This window comes from Mauremys reevesii, linkage group 4 (genome assembly GCF_016161935.1).
Source record: "Mauremys reevesii isolate NIE-2019 linkage group 4, ASM1616193v1, whole genome shotgun sequence".
In the NCBI taxonomy this organism is placed as follows: domain Eukaryota; kingdom Metazoa; phylum Chordata; order Testudines; family Geoemydidae; genus Mauremys; species Mauremys reevesii.
The window spans coordinates 43156642-43177523 of record NC_052626.1 but is presented as its reverse complement, the minus strand read 5'-3'; the positions used below and the strand labels follow the sequence as shown (position 1 = coordinate 43177523).

The window sequence follows — 20882 nt, the reverse complement described above, 5'->3', positions numbered from 1 at the left end:
CATTTACCCAGAACCACCCGCGACAATGATTTTTGCCCCATCAGGCACTGGGATCTCAACCCGGAAATTCCAAGGGGTGGGGGAGGCTGCGGGAACTATGGGATAGCTACGGAATAGCTACCCACAGTGCAACGCTCCAGAAATCGACGCTAGCCTTGGACCGTGGACGCACACCACCGATTTAATGTGTTTAGTGTGGCCGCGCGCACTCGATTTTATACAATCTGTTTTGCCAAACCGGTTTATGTAAATTCAGAATAATTCCGTAGTGTAGACGTACCCTCAGCTAGACTGGCGCTGGGAAACAACAACTTCCCATGGACTTGGGCCAAAGTGCTGACTGGATCCTACTTGTAGTATTGAGTGAAGGTTTTCTGCTAATTGTCTAATTTAGTGTGTACACAGCCATGGATTTGGGAAACAAATTATGAGTAGTTGGAATGGGTAATCATGGTCTTTAAGTAACAGCTTGGGTCCCAAGGTGGCTTCTCTTCGTTGCTTACTAGTGCCCTGCTGGGAATGGCAGGTGAAGCCAGGCAGGTTACAGGAATGTTTCATGCCAAATATAGGACAAACCAAAATTGTACAAATACAGGAAGCAATTGTTGTTAGGAATACAGGAATTGCCATGCTGGATCAGACCAGCATTTTATCTAGTCCAGTCTCTGGTCTCTGACAGTGGATAGTACCACGTGTTTTAGTAGTTTAAAGAAGCCCATGGTGCACAATTTTGGAATAACCTACACCTAGGGGAAGTTTATTTCCAACCTTATCTGTTATTGTTTGGCTTATGCTGGGAAGTGTCATGGTTGATATAACCGTATGTTTTTTCATTCTCTCTGACGTAGTGGTCAGGGGTGGCTCCAGGCACCAGCATAGCAAGCACTTGCCTGGGGCGGCATTTCTGCGGGAGGTCTGGCGGTCATGCGGCTTCGGCGGCAATTCAGCGGTGGGTACACCGGAGGCGCGGGACCGGCAGATCACCCGCAGAAACGCCGCCGAATCCGCATGACCAGCGGACCGCCTGCAGGTGTGCTACCGAAGGCCGCCTGAATGCCATGCTGGGGGTGGCAAAAACATAGAGACGCCCCTGGTAGTGGTGGATGTTGTTGTTATCTGTGTATAATCCTTCTTTGAAACCAGCTAAGCTCTTTGTCTCAGTATCACGTGGCTGTGAGTTCTGCAGATATGTTTTATATAGTTAACACAAGTGTTTTAAGTTTGAGTTCATTGATTGTCCCCATGGTCTTTTATTATGAGAGAGGGTGGGGAGCATCCAATCGGACTTCTTTGCACCATTCATTAGTTTACATACCTCTCTTCATCTTCTCTCTAAACTAAATACTCCTAGTCTTCTTAGGGTAGTTCTACACTTAAGAAGTTGCCGTGGTACAGTGACACCAGTGCTGCTGCCCCACTGCAGCATGTTAGTGAAGATGCTACTGTGCCGATGGGAGAGCCCCTGGTTATCTTGAAACACATTTTTGTACCAGGTTCATTCACTGATTGCCATTGCCTTATTCCATTTTTGCTTGTTCTATTTCTTGTTACAATTTGAAGAACTATTAATTTCTGCAGAATTTAAGCTATAATTAAAAATAAGTCTAGTCATTGTTGTGAAGAACCATCCACATGTGAACTGAGTATGACTGCTGTAATATTATCTTCCTGAAACTACAGATGGACAGCTCCAGTGCCTTTGCAACTCAGTTCATAGGCTTGCTGAGCCTCTGCAGAGTGAAATTAATATCTAGTGAGTTTCAGCACTGCTATTCAGAGCCCTGTGGGTAGAAGTGATACTGTAGAGAATCCATTTAATCTTGCAGCTACTTGAGGAAGCTATGAGCAGCTGTAGAGAGATACTAGTGCTATTCACAGAAGAGGAGGACCAAAAAAGGAGGCTGGGAGAGGGATAGTGAAGGGGACTCCCTCCTCCCCCACCCCTTTTCAGCAGGCAGAAGGCATTGGAGTGGGGATAAAAAACAAAGTACCTTCTCTATTCTGGTTGTTAGGGGGGACTGGAGCTTCAACTTTGTCAGACATCCACTAATCAAGCAAGATCTAGGGGTCCTGGTAAAAATCCCAGCCGATTGAAGGAGGATTGTTCAGCAGGGCATTGGCTCCTGAACCTCACTAGTGACCTCACTTTCATCAGTCATATCTGCTTCTGGCTAGCAGGTTTAGCTCTCCAGCTAAAAGGTGTTGGAACTTTTTCAAGCCCATACTATGAGAATGAGGTGGGAGTATTACTGCTGGCGTGCCTTGTAGAATTTGAACTCCTTGAGACCTTTCAAGTGCATAGGCAATTCCAATGTTCCTTTGTCTATTTTGTATGTAGATGGACAGAGCAGGTTAGAGGCTTCCTCATTTTAAAGAGTGAACTGGGCAGATTTTTGAGTAGAGCTACTTGCAAGAGATGAAGTGAGAATTGTGTATGCTAAGAATACATCCAATCAGCTCTTTCAGAGAATAGCACAAATCAAGACGAGCATTTAGACATAGGTGAAGCACGAGGTTGGATGGGGTGGGCAGCAGGAATTATATTCTAGGTTTTATAAATTTGCTGTGAGGCAATGTTCATTGCCATGTTTTCTCTGTAATGCAGAGGTATTACTCTGCCTCATCACAGCTTTTATGTTCTGCTCTCTCTGTCCTGGAACCTTTAACAAAGAGGAACATGACATGAGTAGAACAGGAAAAGCGCTTCAGCTGGAAATTGCTGATTCCACCCAACCCTCTTTCTCTTAGTGTAGATGGAACAATTAATACTTTCTCTCTTTCCTCTGGCTTTTGTTCTCTTTGAGGGTTGCTGTTCACTTTTTTTCTTCAAGAATTTGGGCCTTTCACCAGGGCTCACTAAGGTGGAAAGGGAAACCAGCAGGGTGCCATGTTCAGGCAGGGGAAGAGAATGAAATTAATTTCCAGTGTTCAGGCTTGACTCATGCTTATAATCTCTTTCTCATGGTTCTTATAAACTCTTCCCCCACCCCCCACCCCTTTGAAATCAATGGAAATACTCCTGTTGACTTCAAGGAGAGTTGAAATAGTCCCATACTGATACCCTGATTCAACGACAGGCTTTTTCTTTATGGTTTTAAATGCTATTGAATATTCTTCTGTTTTGAGTGTGGGGATTCCTTTGGCCTCCACCTCTCCAGTGAAAATCACCCCTTGAAGACGCTTGATTTTTTTAAAAGAGCTAGCTTCTGCCTGATGGAAGAGCTTTAAAAAGGCATTCTGGAAAATGTATTTTTAAATTGAAAGCCAAAATGATCCATAGGAAATAGTCACTGGGACTTTATGAGAGGGTACTCTGGGAATTGCGTCCCACTAAAGGGGAAGGATTTTCTAGGGTTCACTGAGTCATGGTCTGACTGCTGAAGGGAGTGCTTAGCACCATAGTCAGAAGATTGCATGTGCTGCATTTTCTCATCATATTCGTTGTCAGTTGCCCCCCTTCTTTCAGTGGAACACTGACTGTTATACTATTTTGGTAATAAAACCCTACTTTGTTTCCATATAAAATAATGTTTTGAAGGCTGTCTCTTTTGTGAATTTTTTAATCTCCAAGAGATTGACACTCCGTGGACATCCAACAACCTCAAGCCTTAATAACAAGGCTGACAAATTAGCATGCAGGAAGCTAATCTCAAATAACTTGCAGTGTTTTAACGTGTGCCTCAAACACATGGAAAGACAGACTTACGGCTGACGTCCAGCTGTTCCATCATTGTGTTTGATTTTTTTTTTCCCGATGTCCCGGAACAGTGGGTGAGTTGACATACCCTTATTTTGCAGAAATTTTCAACCATGGTGTGGAGACGATAAAGTTGCATTTACTCCTTTTCATGGATATAAGACTGACTGCGTAGTTATTTGAATTTTGTTTTCGTTCAGTGAATTTCCTCTTATTCATCTTACATCTTTGGGATCCTATACCTACTCAGTAGTAACATGAAAGAAGGAAAGAAAACCTGCTCGACACCTGACATAATCCTTCTGTTGGGTAAACAGAGATTTTGGTTTACAGATTAATCTTGAGAAAGTGTTGTTACTGAATGGATTGTTACATCTTAGTCTAGAGAATGGTGGTGATTTTAAGAGATCTGCTATTGATTAAACAAATTTCTGCATTGTATTTTACTGAAAGACAACACAGCTTTTGGAAACAAAAAGCCCAACAAAACATATTCAAACAAATAATTATCTTAGGGGCCTTCATTGTTCTATGCAGTCATCGTTTTGCATTTATAGGAACAACTACACATGTAGCACTTTGTACATGGATGATTACTACACATCTAGCACTTCATCAAACATTTATTTTAAGCTACAATGGTGGTAGTTATTTTGGTGCCATTACAATCTGTCATGGAAAGCTTGACTTGTCAGATCATTGGTGACCTGCAACAAATACAGTATATTGTCTCAACCCTTCTGTGTGTTTGTGGACAAAGTTAGTGAACATGCCCAATAGCAGATTATTAAACCTCTAAGGCTCTACAAGTGATTTGACAAACACTGAGTTTATTAAACCTCATATTGAACTGTGAGTTATTAAAATGTGCTTGCATCTACATCGCCTTAGGTTTTGATCTCAGATCTCCTCATCTAAGCAGGATCAAGCTTGGTCAGTAATTGGATGGGAATCCTCTAAGGAAAACTCAGGTGTTGCAGGAAGAAATGTTGGTAATTCAGTAGATAGTGCTTTTCTCTCTGAGTCAGTACTGAACTATTACCCCATCACGGCTCTAGGGGGCTCTGTAATGTTGGAAATGTTGTGTTTTGGATGAGATGTATGACAAAGGTCATGATGACTTGGGGTCATTAATCCCATACATTTTTTGTAAGGGTGGGATATTAACCTCAGTTATCATGGGCAAAATACCAGCATAGGTAATTACAGTCTAATTTTCCCCAGCAGCATCAATTAAAACAAAAGCTAAGAGGGATCTTATCTCTACTATGTTGTGTAGTGCTGATGTATGTTTAAATAGCTGCCACATTCTCCCACAGGGGTAACTAAGTAGTGGGGGAAATGATTCCTGTGTATGTACTGTATGAAACTGAGTAAAAGGCACGAGAAAAAGTCTAGTGTAGGTGTGCTGAATGTGTATACAAGAGACCCATGAAATAACTATTCTATCACTTATTGAAACCGTGTACATTAGTGTACAGTGACACACAAAATATACAGCAGAGTAATAGACATTCCCCATTAAGTTGTGTGAAACTGTGCATTTCAGAAAGGGAAGAATGATACCTATAGTAGACTGTGCCCTATACTTATAAACCTGGCGTTCTGAATTGTACAGAAAGCTTACCCTATATTCTGCATCGAGGTCTGTTGATTATGTGATACTACAGTGGGAGAGACTGGAAATTCTGTAGCAGATTCATGTAAATTAAAAGGCAATTTTAAATGACTTCAGTACAAAAATGAATAAAGCAATAAAGACAGTAGTGGAATGTTTTCCGTTGTGTTACTAAATTTGATTCTCCTATGTCTGTGTTTTCAGTATACGCTGTCATACAAGATCAATGCATAACTCCCTCATAGAAGCTGCCAGGGAGGAAGCTGAAGATTTTGGCAGCTAGGTGGGGACACTTGGGGCTTTTGACAGACGGACAGGCAAAGGAGGCAGTTTGGGATTGTGGGTTGAGTACTTCACCTATATGATAAAAGAATCAGCAATGTTATAGTTGACCATGTTGACATTGAAACCTAAATAAAACAATTTAAGGAATAAACACTTTATTGGTATAAATGGAGCAATCCACAGCTCTCAGAGTAATTATTTCTGACTGACTGGAGACTCAAGAAGACAACGGAGCATTGCTTACCCTGGGAGACATGAACAGAGAGTGTATCTTCACAATCATAAGGACTAGAAAACAACTTTTCTTAAAAGGAAAAGCTTAGACTCTTGAGCAAAATTCAGCAGCAAGGGGTGGATTCTGTTGCAGATGCCGGTGCAGATTCTACAGAGTTGTGAAATGCATGTGGCCCTGCGTAGATATTCTCTGGATAAGCAGAAGTTTGTGTGTTGATAATGAGAAAACTATGCTGAATTAGGCCTTGATTCAGCAAAGCACTTTAAACATGTGCTTAAGTGCCACTTAAGTCACGTTTAAGTGCTTTGCTGAATCAAGTCGTGTAACTTGCTCAGGACTGGTTTCTGTCATGTTCTGTAAAGGGTATATAAATACTGTAGCCTGAAATCAATATTGTGAATTCACTGCTGAAGGAAGTCATTGCAATGTACCGTGGCAAGATTTAGGAAGGGGTCGGATAGCTTTATACCAATTGATGACATTTGTAGGTCTGAAAGCTGTGATGGGTTGAGGGCACTGTTTGTCCAAAGTCACAATCTGATTACTTTCATTGGGCTTGTTTGATCATATCACAGCTGTGCATCAATTTCCAATGGTGCCTAATTGGGACCGCCTCACTGAAACACACAGTGGAGAAATTATATTTAGATCTGTTTTTCCTATTTTTTCTTATCTTTTTTCTAGAAACTACTTTCACAGTGGAAAGATACTTTGTATAGTCCGCCAACCCCCCAATTTTTTTAAAGTTTTAGTTTAATTGAAATGTAAATTAATGAATGCATATTACGAAGAATTAAGCTGCTGGTTCATTTCTGAGACAGTTGACAGCACTTGGTTCCTGCCAAAACATCTGACGCATGTATCAGTAGTTTACTCATGCTTACCCTTTCACGGTGTACTGCTGTAACAATGAGGAAACTCAAATCTAAAGCTGCAGGGTATGAGCCAGTTGCCACAAGGGTCAGGAAGAAATTTATCCTGTGTGCAGCATTGTGCATTTAGCCAGGTGCACTTTGTGTGACTTTTTTTTCCTTACTCTGAGGCATCAGTTATTGATCCCTGCTAGATGGGCCAGGTAGCTGATCCAGTATGTCAAAGTCTGTGACTTACGCCAGCTGCTTTTGTTTTCCTATAGCCTGTGCTGTAGGTCTGGTCTAAACAGAGTTGCACTGGTTTAACTAAAGTTGTGATTTTAAACTAATTTAGTAAATAGCACAAACTCTCACATGGAAACTCTTAAAGAGATTTAAATCTGGTTTATAGTTTGTTGTGCATCTGTAAACTTAACCAGTTTAAAACTGGTTTAACTAAATCAGATTTTTATTTGATTTTTAGATAAATCAGTGTAACTTCTGTGTATAGACAAGACCTTAGTGTAGTATCCTCAGTCTCCGTTATTTAAGCAGTGAGTGCGTTAGTTATGAGTACTTTCTTGGTCAGTTAAAGACTAGATCAGAGCATTAAAGTCAGAGGACAAAAATGGTGATTTGTCTAATAACAGTGACTCAGAAATGGCTATTAGAAGGACACTCTCAAATTATTTAAGCAAACTTTCTTATCTGTTTCCAAATAACATCTTAATTTATTAGTGACCCTGTCAATTTAAAATCTAGACAATTATTTAAAAAATGAAATAAAAGAACTCTTGGGCACTACACCTGCCTCTGGACATCTTGACAGTTTTTGTGGTCGAGCAGCCCCATTTTCCTATTTTCCAGAAAAGGTTTTTCTCTTTCCAGTTGCTTTGTTAAAAACTCACAAAAACAACAAAGGAAATGGTAAAATGACTACACACAAACGGGGAGTGGGGGGAAGAGAGAAGAATATTTTTCCCTAATCTCTCTTAATCATAGTGATCTCAGATGTTACAAGTAGTCGGTGTTTTAAAAAAAAAATCAAATGTGTTTTTTAAGATGTCACTTGAAAATAGAAAGAGTTTAAATTTTTTTATTTAGTTTTCACTATTTATGGCCCTGATTCTTCAGAGACCTATATGCAAGCTTCACTTTACACATGTGAATAGTCCCACTGACTCAACTGGGACCACTCGTGCATAAATGTAAGCACATGCATAGGTCTTTGCAGGATCAGGGCCTATGTTTGCTTACCTTTTGCATTTTGCTCACTTTGAAGTAGAAGAGTAGAGGTATTTGTTGTTGTTTTTAGTCAGTTTCACTTTCTGATTATTCTGAAGTAGCATAGCGCTGCCAAGTACAGTGGGGTGTTTGCCTTAAAATTCCAGTGGCAACAGTTAAATAGTGAAAACAATTCTATTGGTCTTAATTTTTCCAAAAGCTGAATTTTACAAAATCAGTATTTTGGTCTGAATGGGACCTGACGGTCCCTTTAAAGTTATTCTAACCTGTTATGTTAAAATTTCTTGGGAAGTATTTTTGTTTTCCCTTACTCTATGATTTCACTGAGGTTCTTAACCTTACTCAGTTTAAGAACCACTTTTCAATCAATCCACATTCAGTGTACTTGAGATTGCAGTTTTAATAGTTGTAATGGGTAATAATACCCCCTTTGTGACAAACAATCTAATGAATTCTGGTGTAGCAGGTTCTGTGGGCCTAAATCCACTGACCATGCTAAGGGTCACTGCAGTGCATTTCCCAGGATGAAGCAGCATGCTTCCCAGTAGCTAGTCTGCCTGCTGCTTTCCTGTTAGAATTCAGCATGCCAAGCCCACAGCACCCCTGTCTCTCCTGAATGGAATTCAAAAAGACACTTACATTTCCATAAATAAATTAGGAATTCAGTGGCTTCTTCCGGCTAATCAGAGCAGGCTGATAAACCTTGCTAGCTGTTTAATAAATGAATTGTGACTGATTACCTATTAATATGGACGCCTCAGGAATTCACCCTGGGGGAAGCAGAGCAGTGAAATAGAGAGGGGCACGGCCCCCTGGGAAATCAGGGCTTCATGTTTGCAGCTTAAATATCTCTGTGAAGTATCAATAAGGAGGTAATTGAATTTTGAACACAAACATGAGCGCCGGATGGATGAAGGCGAGGGGGGCTCTGATCATCTCTTCTATGCCCCTTCATACTCCCCTCCCCTTTCCCTTAGAGACCACTCTAGTGAAGATAGATGCTAAATCCATTAAATAAAGATTAGACTCTGTCGTGGTAGAAAATGGCAGCTTAGCTAGATCCCTGGGCAAATTGGGACCTTTAGCAATACAGAAAATTAAAATATACATTTTTAACAAGTATGATATCGACACTGTAATAATGAGTGTGTGGCTTGTGGGGTTTGCTCACCTTTCAGAGCTGCTTTTGTTTGGCTAGATCACTTCCTCTTGTTTTCAATACCAGCCTGTTTTGTTTCTCTGAAGCAGAGAAGACTGTAGCTTTTTTCACATTCTGTCCTAGTGTTTTCTAGGACCCTGTGGTTTGCTTGTAATTAGAGTTTCATGAGGGAGAGCAGTACTCTGGTATTTGAATAGAGAAATACTCCCTTCAGTTCCAGGATGTCCAATCATAGGTACTTGAAGGGTAGTTGGAGACTGTGGAGAAGACAAGAGAAGGGATTAGAGGCTGAAATAAATGTAGATGCTGTTTTACATGGACCTTGTTTCTTAAACGTAATGCTTTTGGTTTCTTGTTTCCTTTGTTATAGGCCAAGTGAATTTTTAGTATGGAGAAAGGGGAAAATTTAGCATTGGGACTTGTATCATAAAATGTTAATGTTTTTTGTGTGTGATGCAATGAGTGTATGAAATAAAGCTGAATTGGACCGTAAGTGGGTTAAGTGCCCTCCTTCCTGCATATACACATACTCTACCAGATAGACTCAGAATTATGCACCAGGCCTTATTCACATGTGAATGTGTCACAGTCTCCATTGCAGCAAGGTCCTCAGATGCTCATAATAGGTCTTCAGCTTCCATGCATCTGTAGGGCAGAACCACAACTGGAAGGAAGAGACTATCCTATTAAAAAGCTTGTCAGTCTAGTTTTGCCTCTCTAGGTGAATGGAGATGCTCCTGCATCAGAGCCAGACAAAACAACTACGTTTTTTCTCTTTCAAATGGGGATAGCTCAATGGTTTGAGCATTGGCCTGCTAAACCCAGGGTTGTGAGTTCAATTCCTGAGGGGGGCATTTAGGGATCTGGGGCAAAAAAATGGGGATTGGTCCTGCTTTGAGCAGGGGGTTGGACTAGATGACCTCCTGAGGTCCCTTCCAACCCTGATATTCTATGATTTTGCTGATCATTTTTGACCTGTCCGGCTTCAGAGATCTGAGGCCTAACGAGTATTCCCAGTGGGAAAGTCCTTGCTCCTCTGGACATCTTATCCCAGAAGGATTTTTTCTTTGTTTTCTTTCTTTTCCTGTGTCTGCAGCTGTGCTTACATCTTCCTGGCAGCCCTTCCATGGAGTGCAGGCAGTGAAGAGAAGGCAAAGAAGGGTAGGGCAAGGACTTGTTCCTTGTGCTAGTCCCCTGTAATTTAGTATTAGGCAGAGTGCTTTGCATATTCTGTCAGTCCAGCATCTTCACAGCACCACTTCCATGCCTGCAACCCCATCTCTAACTCCAGCAACCCAGTATGCGTAAACTTTGCAACAAGCTCCATCTGTTGGAGAGTACCCAGTTTCTTCCTCTCCCTCCTGAGGGCAGAACAGAAGTTGGCCACCGACAGGGCAGTTGGGAAAAAAAACCCATGAAAGTGCTTGGACCTGCTTCAAAGCCCATGGATGCAGCAAAGGGTCTAGAAGTCACTACTTCCAATCCCTTGGCCTCTAGGGGTCAGAGTGTAGCTATGGGGCACTGGAGACATGAAGCAAGTGAGATTCTATTCCCTTTGCATCTGCTTCCTTCCCTCCCCAACTGACAATTGGACACTCCAGTCCTGGATCCCAGTGGTTTACTCAGTTGTCTCCTGGCCTGGGGATTCCCCAGATTGGGTCAACAGTGATTTCTTCATTCAGTAAAAAATTTTTAGGTGGCAAATTATTCCCTCTGAGCTGGCTCAGCCTTAAGCATTGCCCTTAGATAGCACCCAGCTGGTTATATCCCTGTGGGATTTCTCTTCATGGGCTAGAGGTTGTCTTGTTGAGGACATTACCCCCGTGAGCATATAGATTTAGGATGTTTACAGAGCAGCAGTTACCCCAGGAAGTGGGCAGTATCTCCCTCTTAGACTCTCAACCATAACTCTTACCCAAAAGGAATGTCACTGAGGTTATTTCCTTAAAGAAATTACCAGAAAAGAAAGTTTTCTCTACCTCCTCCTCCTCAATTGCACTTCTGCCACACTTCTGAGAAGGGAAAGAACAAGAAAAGCAAGGGAAAAAACCAACCTCAAAATGGTGCAGAAGTATGAATCAAACTCTGTCTCATGGAAGAAGGGCCAGGATGAAGCAAACTTTTATGTGTCTTTCTAGCCCCCGGGAGTTCCAGATGCAACAGATGGAAATCTTGAAGACAGCTTAGGCTTCCATCTTGACGGGGTATTTCCTGACTTTTGTCAACCTAAAGGAGGCTCATTTGTGTGTTCCAATTTGGCCACTTCAGATTTCTCCAATTCTAGTATGGATCTTGTAATTTCCTCTATTCATTCACAGAATCAGAGAAATGTAGGGATGGAAGGGACTTCAAGAGGTCATCTAATTAAATCCTCTGCACTGAGGCAGGACCAAATCTATCTAGACCATCCTTGACAGGTGTTTCTCTAACCTGTTCTTAAAAACCTCCAATAACATGAATTCCACTACCTCCCTTGGAAGCCTGTTCCAGTGCTTAACTATGCTTCTAGTTAGAAAGTTTTTCCTAACATTTAACCTAAATCTCTCCTGCAGCAGATTAAGGCCATTGCTACTTGTTTTATTTCAGTGGACATGGAGAACATGTGATCACCCTCCTCTTTGTAACACCCCTTAACTTATTTGAAAACTGTTATCTGGTCCCTCCCCAAGTTTTCTTTTTTCAGGACTAAACATACCCAATTTTATTAATGTTTCCTCATAGGTCTGGTTTTTTAAACCTTTTATCATTTTTGTTGCTCTCCTCTGGACTCTCTCCAATTTGTCCACATCTGTGCTAAAGTATGGCTCCCAGATTTGGACACAATATTCTAGCTCAGTGGTTTTCAAACTTTGTTTTTCCGGTGACCCAGTTGAAGAAAATTGTTGATGCCCACTCCCCGTGTCCCTGCCGCGCGGCCCCGGCCTCTCGCGGGGCTGGTGACGGCCCTGTGGTGCTGCCCCCTGGCCCTCCTCCCCCCCGGCCCTATAATTGGGTCTCCCCTCCCCCTCCCACTCCCTCACGCTATCCGAACCGCCTTGCCTCAGTAGGTCTCTCAGTCAGTCAGGTGTCAGTCCCCCCACACCCTGGCCCTGGGGCAGCACCACACATCAGCATCACAGGCAAAGGGGTTTGGGGGTTTGAACCCCCTGCCCCTACCCTGCTCCCCTTCTGCAACCCCTCAATGCCTTGGCACTTGCCAGCATGGCTGGGAGCTTTCCTGCCTGGGAGCCCCCCAGCTCCTCAGCCTGTTCCCCAGCCCTGCTTCCTCAGGGTACCTAGTCTCAGCCTCTAAGCTCCAGGGCCCTCTCTCATCTCTCTCTGAGCTCTCTGGGCTCTCTCTGGCTCTGCCTTCCCTGTTCCTGTTCCTCAGTTTGGGCGTGGCCCTGGCTGCACTTTCCCCATCAGCCCAGCCTCCAGCTGCAGCTCTCAAGCCCTGCCAGGCTGCTTTTCCAAGCCCTCAGGGCCGGAGCAGGGTCCACCCTGCTACAATGCCCATCACCCAACGGAGCTGGAGATGAGGGTTTTGGGGTGTGGGAGGGGGGCTCAGGGCTGGGGCAGAGGGTTGGAGTGTGAGGGTGCGGGAGTGGGGCCAGGAATTGAGGAGTTCATGGTGTGGGAGGAGGCTCTGGGCTTGGGCAGGGGGTTGGGGTACAAGAGGGGGGTCAGGGCTCTGGACTGGGAGTGCAGGCTCGGGTGGGGCTGGGAATGAGGTGTTTGGGGTGCAGGAGGGGGCTCCAGGTTTGGGGGGGCTCAGGGCTGGGGCAAGAGGTTGGGGTGTGGGAGGGGGTCAGGGCTCTGGGCTGTGGGTGCAGGCGCTGGGATGGGGCTGGAGATGAGCGGTTTGGGGAGCAGGATGGGGCTCCAGGTTTTAGGGGGGGCCTCGGGGCAGGGGATTGGGGCATGAGTTTCCTGCAGGCGGCTCCCAGTCAGCAGCTCAGCAGGTGTGCTAAGCAGGCTTCCTGCCTGTCCTGGCGCCACAGACTGTGCTGCACCCCGGAAGCAGTCAGCAGCAGTTCCAGCTCCATGTGGCTTTCACCCCAGGCACCGCCCTCCCCCCAGCTCCCATTTGCCAGTTCCAGGCCCATGGGACTGCAGAGCCAGTGCTCGGGGCAGGAGCAGTGTGCTGAGCCCCCTCCGCCCCCCCCCCGCCTAGGAGCCGGACCTGCTGCTGGCCGCTTCCAGGGTGCAGCGCGGTGTCAGAGCAGGTCATTAAAGAGCTCCTAATGCAGCGGTATTGGCTTCTTACTATTCTTCCTGTCTTTCCTAAGCATCAGAATAGTTTGTTGTTATGCCTTTTAATCTGGTCTCTTTGAGAAACTGCCAACTCTTCTGAACTCTTTTTTTCTTAGATTTTCTTCCTATAGGACCTTACCTACCAGTTCTGAGTTTGTTAAACCAGCTTTTTTTGAAGTCCTTATTCTGCTGCTTTTACTCCTTCCTTTCATTAGAATTATGAAATCTATCATGCCATGATCACTTTCACTCAAATTACCTTCCACCTTCAAATTCACAACCAATTTCTTCAAGTTAGTCAGAATGAAGTCTAAAATGGCTGCCTCCCTGGTTACTTCCTCTCCCTTCTAAAACAAGGAGTTATCCCCAGAACATTCCAAAAACTTATTGGACATCTTTTGTTTTGCTGTATTACTTTTCCAACAGAGATGTGTTGGTAGTTCTTCCTGTTTATTCCCCATACTCCTTGTGTTTATATATAGACATGTAAGATTTCCCCACTGTTTTCTCTTTTTTTGCTCCTATGGCCTATTGTACTTTTCCATTTCCTCCCAACGCCTAGCCTTCTGTTAAGGTCACCTTTATTTATACCTGCATGTGGGCTTTTGTCACTTGCCCCCTTTGAGCCAGGTTAAAGCCCTCTGCACTAGGTTGGCAGGTCAGTGTCCAAAAATGCTCTTCCCCTTCTTGGTCAGGTGGACCCCTTCTCTTCCCAACAGTCATCCTTCCTGGAACAGCACCCCATGATCAAGGAAGCCAAAGCCCTCCCATTGCTATCATCTGTGCAGCCATGCATTCATCTTCAGGACGTGTCCCTCTGTCTGGGCCTTTACCAAAACCAGGAGGATGGTTGAGACCACTACCTGCACCCCCAACTCCTTCACCCCTGCTCCCAGAGCTCTGTAGTCACTGCTGGTCTGCTCAGGGTTATACGTGGCAGCATCATTAGTGCCCATGTGGATGAGCAGCATAGAGTAGTGCATAAGCAAGAGAAATGGATGAGCCTTGACAACTTTTCTGTGACTTCACAGATGCAGGCTCCGGGCAGGCAGTGTACCTCACAGGACATCAGATCAGCAAATGGATGTCTCTGTCCCCCTAAGAAAGGAGTCCCTGACCACCCCCACCCTACATTGTCTTTTCTTAGGTTCAGTGGCTGTGATCCTCCCAGTCTTGGGAGCATGTGGCTCCTGTTCCTTGGCAACTGGGGTCTGTTCCTCCCTTCCTACTGCCAATACAGCTTATTGGTTGTTGACCTTGATGGACGGGGAACTTGGGTGTGGGGCAGAGCACTTTCTGCTGCCCACAGCGGCCAACAGCCAGTCTCCTCCCTGCAGAGCAGCCAATTCTGCTTCTTCCTCTGGTGCCGCTATATTCTTCTCTAGTTGGCTAGCACCCTCCATGCCAGACTTCTTTATATGTATCCTGTCAATGAAGTCCTCATGCTCTCAGACGCTACTTAAATGATCCAGCTCCTCCTGAAACTCGTACCTGCTTTCTGATAGACTCCACCAACAGACACCTCTCACAAGGGGTGATTCACCAACTTTTGTTGGCTGGTACATGCAGACTGGATTTCCAGCAAGTCAAGGCCAGGACCTGGGTAGAACCCCTCAAGGTCAGGGTGCCCCTTTGGCCAGGGCCCCTGGAGGTGCAGGCAGAGAAAGAGCTCCCTTCTTATGACCCTTTGACCGCACTCCTGTCCCTGTTCTTTTATTAGTTGTCCCCCGCAATTAGTGGGTTTCTGAGGCCCTGTGGAACCTCCCCTTAGGCTGGGGGGGGGGATCCGTTAGCATGGGGCGGGCTTTGCCCGCCCCGTTTCCCGGAAACCCAATAGATACTAGAAGTGGTTTCTTCCCATTGTGGGTTCTACCTGCCTTTTGGTCTTGTGTTGGATCTAATGATATTTACCAAGTTTCTTGTAGACTTTTGCAGTCCTTGGATAGGAAGAGGTCCCCATTTACCTTTTCCTAGTCTAGACTAGTGCTAATTGGAAATGTATCAAGGGAGATGTCCAGTATTGTCATGTGTTGATAAATTGGGATGAGAGCCAACTACAACAAGCTCAGTATATTCTCCTTTTAGGAACTGTGACACAATCCATTACAGAGTATACAAGAGAGACAATCCAGGCTTCAAGAAGTAGCTCTGTTAGCCATCATCCTTCCCTCCTCATTGTTGCAAGCCCTAACGGATGTTTTCGGTGAAATGCTGTGATGGTCCTTTCCTAGTTATTGGTTGGTAGAGTAGCATCACCTAGTGGTTGGGGCTTAGGCCCATGACTTGTAGTTGGGTTGTTGGTACAGGAGCCCGGGCTCTCCCGCTCCATGAGGCTCTGACCCAGGACTATCAGTGCTCTGACAGCCAGGCATTGCTTAAGGCTGCCCTCCGTGGGCCATTTCCTATCACCCGCCCCGTGATTGTCCCAAAGTTGCCATCTTAGTCTAGGAGGCATGAAGGATGTCCACTGACCATAAGGCATCTTCTGGTGGCTGAGTGTAGCTGGGGTAGCTCTCCTCCTTTCTCAGGTGGCAACTGCCTCCTTCTGCAGTATGGCCCACCCTCCTGGGCCATGTCAGTCCTAAGGCTTTCCCCTGCGAGGGGCAGTCCAAACAAAATAAAGGGGAATTAACAAAACTCAGTCCATATGAAAGGAAGAGGGGAGTGCTTCCCTCTCAGGCTCTCTGTAGCAGACTCTTCCTTCCCTCAGGGAGGGACCTTTGGGCAGTTGTTGTGGGGAGAGATGCTGCCTTTCCCTCAGCACTCCTCTGCTAGAGCTATGGGTAGCAAGTCTGCTCTCTTCCCTGATCTGCCACCAAATGAGCTGCTCCCCTGCCATTTTTATTCCTCCTCCAGTTGGAGCATTTCCTACAGGTATGGCAGGGCGGGGCTGGCTGAGCCCAGAGCAGTTCCTTAACCCCTGGTTGCCCAGTGTGGGGGTTTGTATACCCTGTCACAGATGGTCTCTCATCAACATCCTTCAGTTGTCAAAGCATCATGAGACCCCCTCCAGATCTTCCTTCTATTACTCCCATTATCCACTGGGTCTCACTCCTCAGCAGTAGAAATTCTGCTGATAGTTGTCCAGTCATTTTGGTGGACAAGACCTTGCAGATTTACCAGTGGCCATCCAATAGTGGGACTTGCTCAGCTAGTCGTGACTTCTGACACCAGGCTATAGGAGCTTATTCAGAGAACAGGACTTAAAGAAAACTCAGCAACAATTGGCTAGTATTAGGAGCAATCCACTGCACCCTTCAAGCTGTATTACCTTCTCTCTCTTACAGAGGGATTCTGTGCATGACTGGCAATACCTGAACCATGGCCTATGTTAGCAAGCAGAGACAGTCCAAATCGTCTTCCTTGTAGAAGGAAGCACTTTTCTGATTCTTGGGCAGAAAGGAATATATGATTTCTATGCACCTGGCACATAAGAAGAAAATTAACTCTCTAGAAGACTGGCTGAGCTAGTTTCTGATCAATAAGAATAAGATTTTGTCACGGAGGTCACAGATTCCATGACTTTCAGAGACCTCTGTGACATTTTCTTCAGCTTCAGCCCAGGGTGGCGTGAACCTCATGGCTCTGGAGCCTCCAGGGGTGCTGGAGGCTCCAGAGCTATCATTCCTACTCCCTCAGCCCCACCTGTTATTTTTAGTAAAAATCACAGACAGGCCACAGGCTTCCATGAATTTTTGTGTATTGCCCGTGATCTGTCTCTGAGGCCTGGTCTACACTAGGGGGCCGTTCGCAGTGGTGGAATTCCGGAGTCGACGGGAGCGCGTTCGGAGTTCGATATAGATGAGACGCGATATATCAAACTCCGAGAAGTCGATTGCTACCTGCTGATCCGGGTGGGTAGTATGGACGTACCCTGAGTTTTACTAAAAATAACTGAGACAAAGTCTTTAATCTTACTGGTAGACCAGGCAGAGCAGGCTCTATATCCAGGGGTCTTTCTTCATTTGACCAAGTCCCTAAGGATGTCATCGCGGATTTATTTTATAGATTCAACAGAATATGCTCAGGTTCTTCTCCAGCAGGAGAGACCTGGAGACAGTAGACATAGATGCTCTCTCCCAGATGTGACCCAATATCCTCTTACATGTTTTTTTTCCTCCAAAATTTCTAATTTCCAGGCTATTTTGGAAGATCAAGAGGGACAGATAATTCTAATCATCCTTTAGTAGCCAAGGTTGTCAAATCTCTTCAGTATAGCAACCAATATCCCTTCCCTCTGAGAGAGTCATTTCTCCCACAGACTGATCTACCTGCTGGATCCAAGGAAACTAAAATTAGTGGCTTGGCTTTTGAGACATGTTTGAAAAAGGAGTACTCTATCAGTGTGATCAAACCTTTGCTGGTCTCTAGTCTGCCAGCATGGCATATTCCCGAGTATGCCCAAGGTTTCCTCCACTCATGTAAGTTGAAAGGAGTTTCTCTATCTCTTGCATCCATTGGCTATCCTATAATTCCCACATGATGGTGTAAATGTGGGTTTGTCAACATGTACTGTTCAATTTTAAGTTCATAAGAACGGCCATACTGGGTCAGACCAAAGGTCCATCTAGTCCAGTACCCTTTCTTCTGAAGTAGCTGCTGCATCCAGAATCCTTCAGTCAGCAGGCAAGAAGAGGATTTCCAGACATCAAAAGATGCTTATAGTTGCAACATTTACAAGCCTGCCAAAAGTACACAGGGCTCAAGTGTGGGATCTCAAGCTGGATCTGAATGCTCTCGCAGAACCTCTCTTTGAGCATTGAAGAGAAGAATCTCTCTTTTAGAAAAAACAAGTTGATGACTTCTAGCAGTCATGTCATCAAGAAGGATTTCTGTCCTGGGATCCCAGTCAGTGCAATCCAGTTGCTGCACCTCTTGGGCCAATTAAGTGGTCCTCAGGATAGATCCTGTCTCATGCCTACAATCAACTCACTTTCATTGAGAGCACTTTCTCCTCTCTCTGCCCAAGTCCTTTAGAATGGAAATGACATTTTCTGGATATTTATAGTGTCCTCAACATATATATCCAGCACACAAAGTTCTTTTGGAAATCCTCAGACCTGACCTGTTCTTTACTAGCCATCATATAGAGGCAAGACAGTCTCTAAGGGTTCCATTTCCAGGAGGATTCAATGGACAATCTTAGAAGCATACTGAGAAGGTCACTCCATCAGTCTGGTAGAGTTCACTGTTTGAGTGATGACAACATCATGAAGGGAAAGGTACATTTACTTATGAGGAAATGCGTAAAGCAGCAACATGGTCTTTTGTGTACGTTTACTGGATTCTACAAATGAGAATGCCATGCTTCAGTGAATGTGGCTTTCGGATCTGACCCACCTGGGAATATATAGTTGTAACTTGCGGAAAACATTAGAATGCTGTTTTGTTGTTTTCAGCAAGAAACAACCTTTTCATTGGCTCTGTAGTAACAAATGTTTGTCCCAGACTCCTGTGGTATTACCTTATCTGACTTGTTCTCTGATTATCACTCTTAACTGTAGACGTCATCTATAACTAACTTGTGGGCTCTTCAGGCTGATGGTCCTTCCCTCTTCTTGTGTCTGGTTCTGCCCACTACTTGCGTGCTGCAGGCAGTAGATCATTGCGATGATCTGTGGACCTTCCTACTCAAAGAATTTTTATTAGATAACATGGATATATTTTCCCATTCTCATGGCCTTGCCAGTAAACCTGTGTACACAGAACTACATGCTGACTCCAATGTGATAGTGCTTCCAGGACGGACCATAGCCAACACTGGGTTTCACACCAAGACATCAATGCTCTTCCTGTCAAATTTAACTGAAGGTACTTCTCCAGGGTGCTGGATTCCATGCACCTGCACCATGTGCTATTAATCAGAGAAGTAAAGTTTGTGATTACTAAAACGAATTCAAAGCTAGCAGGTAATGCTGGAGAGTTGCATCGAATTTTATTGTAGCTGAGTAAGAACCACCACCTTCCCCCTTACTCCTCTTCAGGGATTAAATTGACTCTGCTTGTTTGCTTTTCTGGCCACAGTGGTGGTGCTGGGGAGTAGCTGCTTAATAAGTAGTTGAACGCATACCTTTGGTCTCCACATCAGGACGTAATATGGAGAAGAGATTTGTTGCTGTTGGGAGGTAATAAGAAACGCAGCTCCCACTAACCATAACTGAAATTGTCCATTTTATCCAGCAGATGGCATTGAAAATGCACCCCACTACTCTTTCTTCTTACAGTTAAGCAGTGCCTTAACTCTTGCAGGCCACATTTTTCCTGTTTCTTTGGTGCATGGTTGCAGATCACTTCTTAATGCAGACAGGGATTTTAGAGAGTCCCCGCCTAGTGTGGAAGGTAAAAGCTGGCACCTGCATGGATTAATGAGCAAGGAATGTAACACTGGCTTACTGTGTCTGACTGGCAAAATCTCTGCTTTCTGGATTTCATAACATTTCTTTAAATGCTATAAATCCTAGATATACCCAGCACTTGGACAGCCCTGTTAGCAAGCGTCTGTTTCCTGGCATTACATTGTCTGTCTGTCTACCCGTCTAAGGTATTTCTAAGTTGCTGATCATCTTGGTATTTATGTGCCATGTGGGCAAATAAGCAGGGATTTGGATGCTGATCTTTCACTAAGTTTGGCAATGAAGAGAGCATAATTTAAACTCTCTTCCTTGTGAGTGGTGACACAGTGGTCACCAGCTCAGACCTTGTGTTATACTCCCAGAAATGGCTGCAGCTTTCTCCAGGCAGTAGCAACTGGTGCATTTGCAGATCCAGTGCATGTGGGTCATATGTGGAAGGGGGATGTTAGGTTGTTTAGGATGAATGCCACTTCCTCTAATTAAAGTATAAGGACAGTGATCTATGTCAAATGATAACCAGTCATGGCAACAAAGCTATGAAAATAAAGGATTCTTATACTTCCCCATTCAGGGAATCCCCAGTTCTGCTGCATTTTCTTCTCCTCTTTATGAAATCTCCTCTAATTACCTTCAAGTACATTGCTGAATATACAGGAGTAATATAAACAATGAGCTAATGAAATCACTGAACATAAATAAAAGCTGAAGTATCTTATTGTTCCCAAGCAGCTTGATTCAGGTAAGCTGTGGAAAGTGTCCTTAAACTCCCTTCTAAACCCTCACTCCTGCCATGTAGCCTGCAATAAATGAGTTAAATTTAAATTTAAAAGTATTCTGTATCCCTCCACTGGCTCCCTCTTCTCTTATCGCATCAAACATAAGCTACTTGTCTTCATTTTGAGGCCTTTCACGTCCTATCCCCCACCCTCCCTGTCATCTCTCTTCACTATCAAGAGATTGACTCCTTCCTCCAGTTGACCCATGATGCCATCCTCCATCACCCACCTGCTAAATTTTCAAATAGGCACCTTCATGCTTTCTCCTATGCTGCCTCTTGTGTTGGGACTTGCTCCCTGTGAACATCCCCAAAGCTATCTCATTATCCTCCTTCAAATCTCTCCTTTGTGTGATGCCTACAAAAAACGTAACAGTCATTAGGCCGCTGGTGTGCTGATATTACTGCCTACCGTGCTGACCAGTATTGTC

The 20882-nt window shown here is 44.5% G+C and overlaps 1 protein-coding gene across 2 annotated transcripts in view; it reads left to right on the top strand.

Moving 5' to 3' along the window:
• LIN52 (lin-52 DREAM MuvB core complex component) overlaps positions 1 to 20882 on the top strand; it is a 74770-nt gene that overhangs the window by 26533 nt on the left and 27355 nt on the right. Inside the window, exon 6 of one of the 2 annotated variants that reach the window (XM_039533816.1) lies at positions 5520 to 5723. The exons of the other annotated variant lie outside the window; for it this stretch is intronic. Within the exon in view, the coding sequence (XP_039389750.1) occupies positions 5520 to 5560 (41 nt within the window). The 3' untranslated portion in view covers positions 5561 to 5723. Of the gene's footprint in view, positions 1 to 5519; positions 5724 to 20882 lie in introns of those variants that run through there. 2 annotated transcript variants of the gene reach the window in all.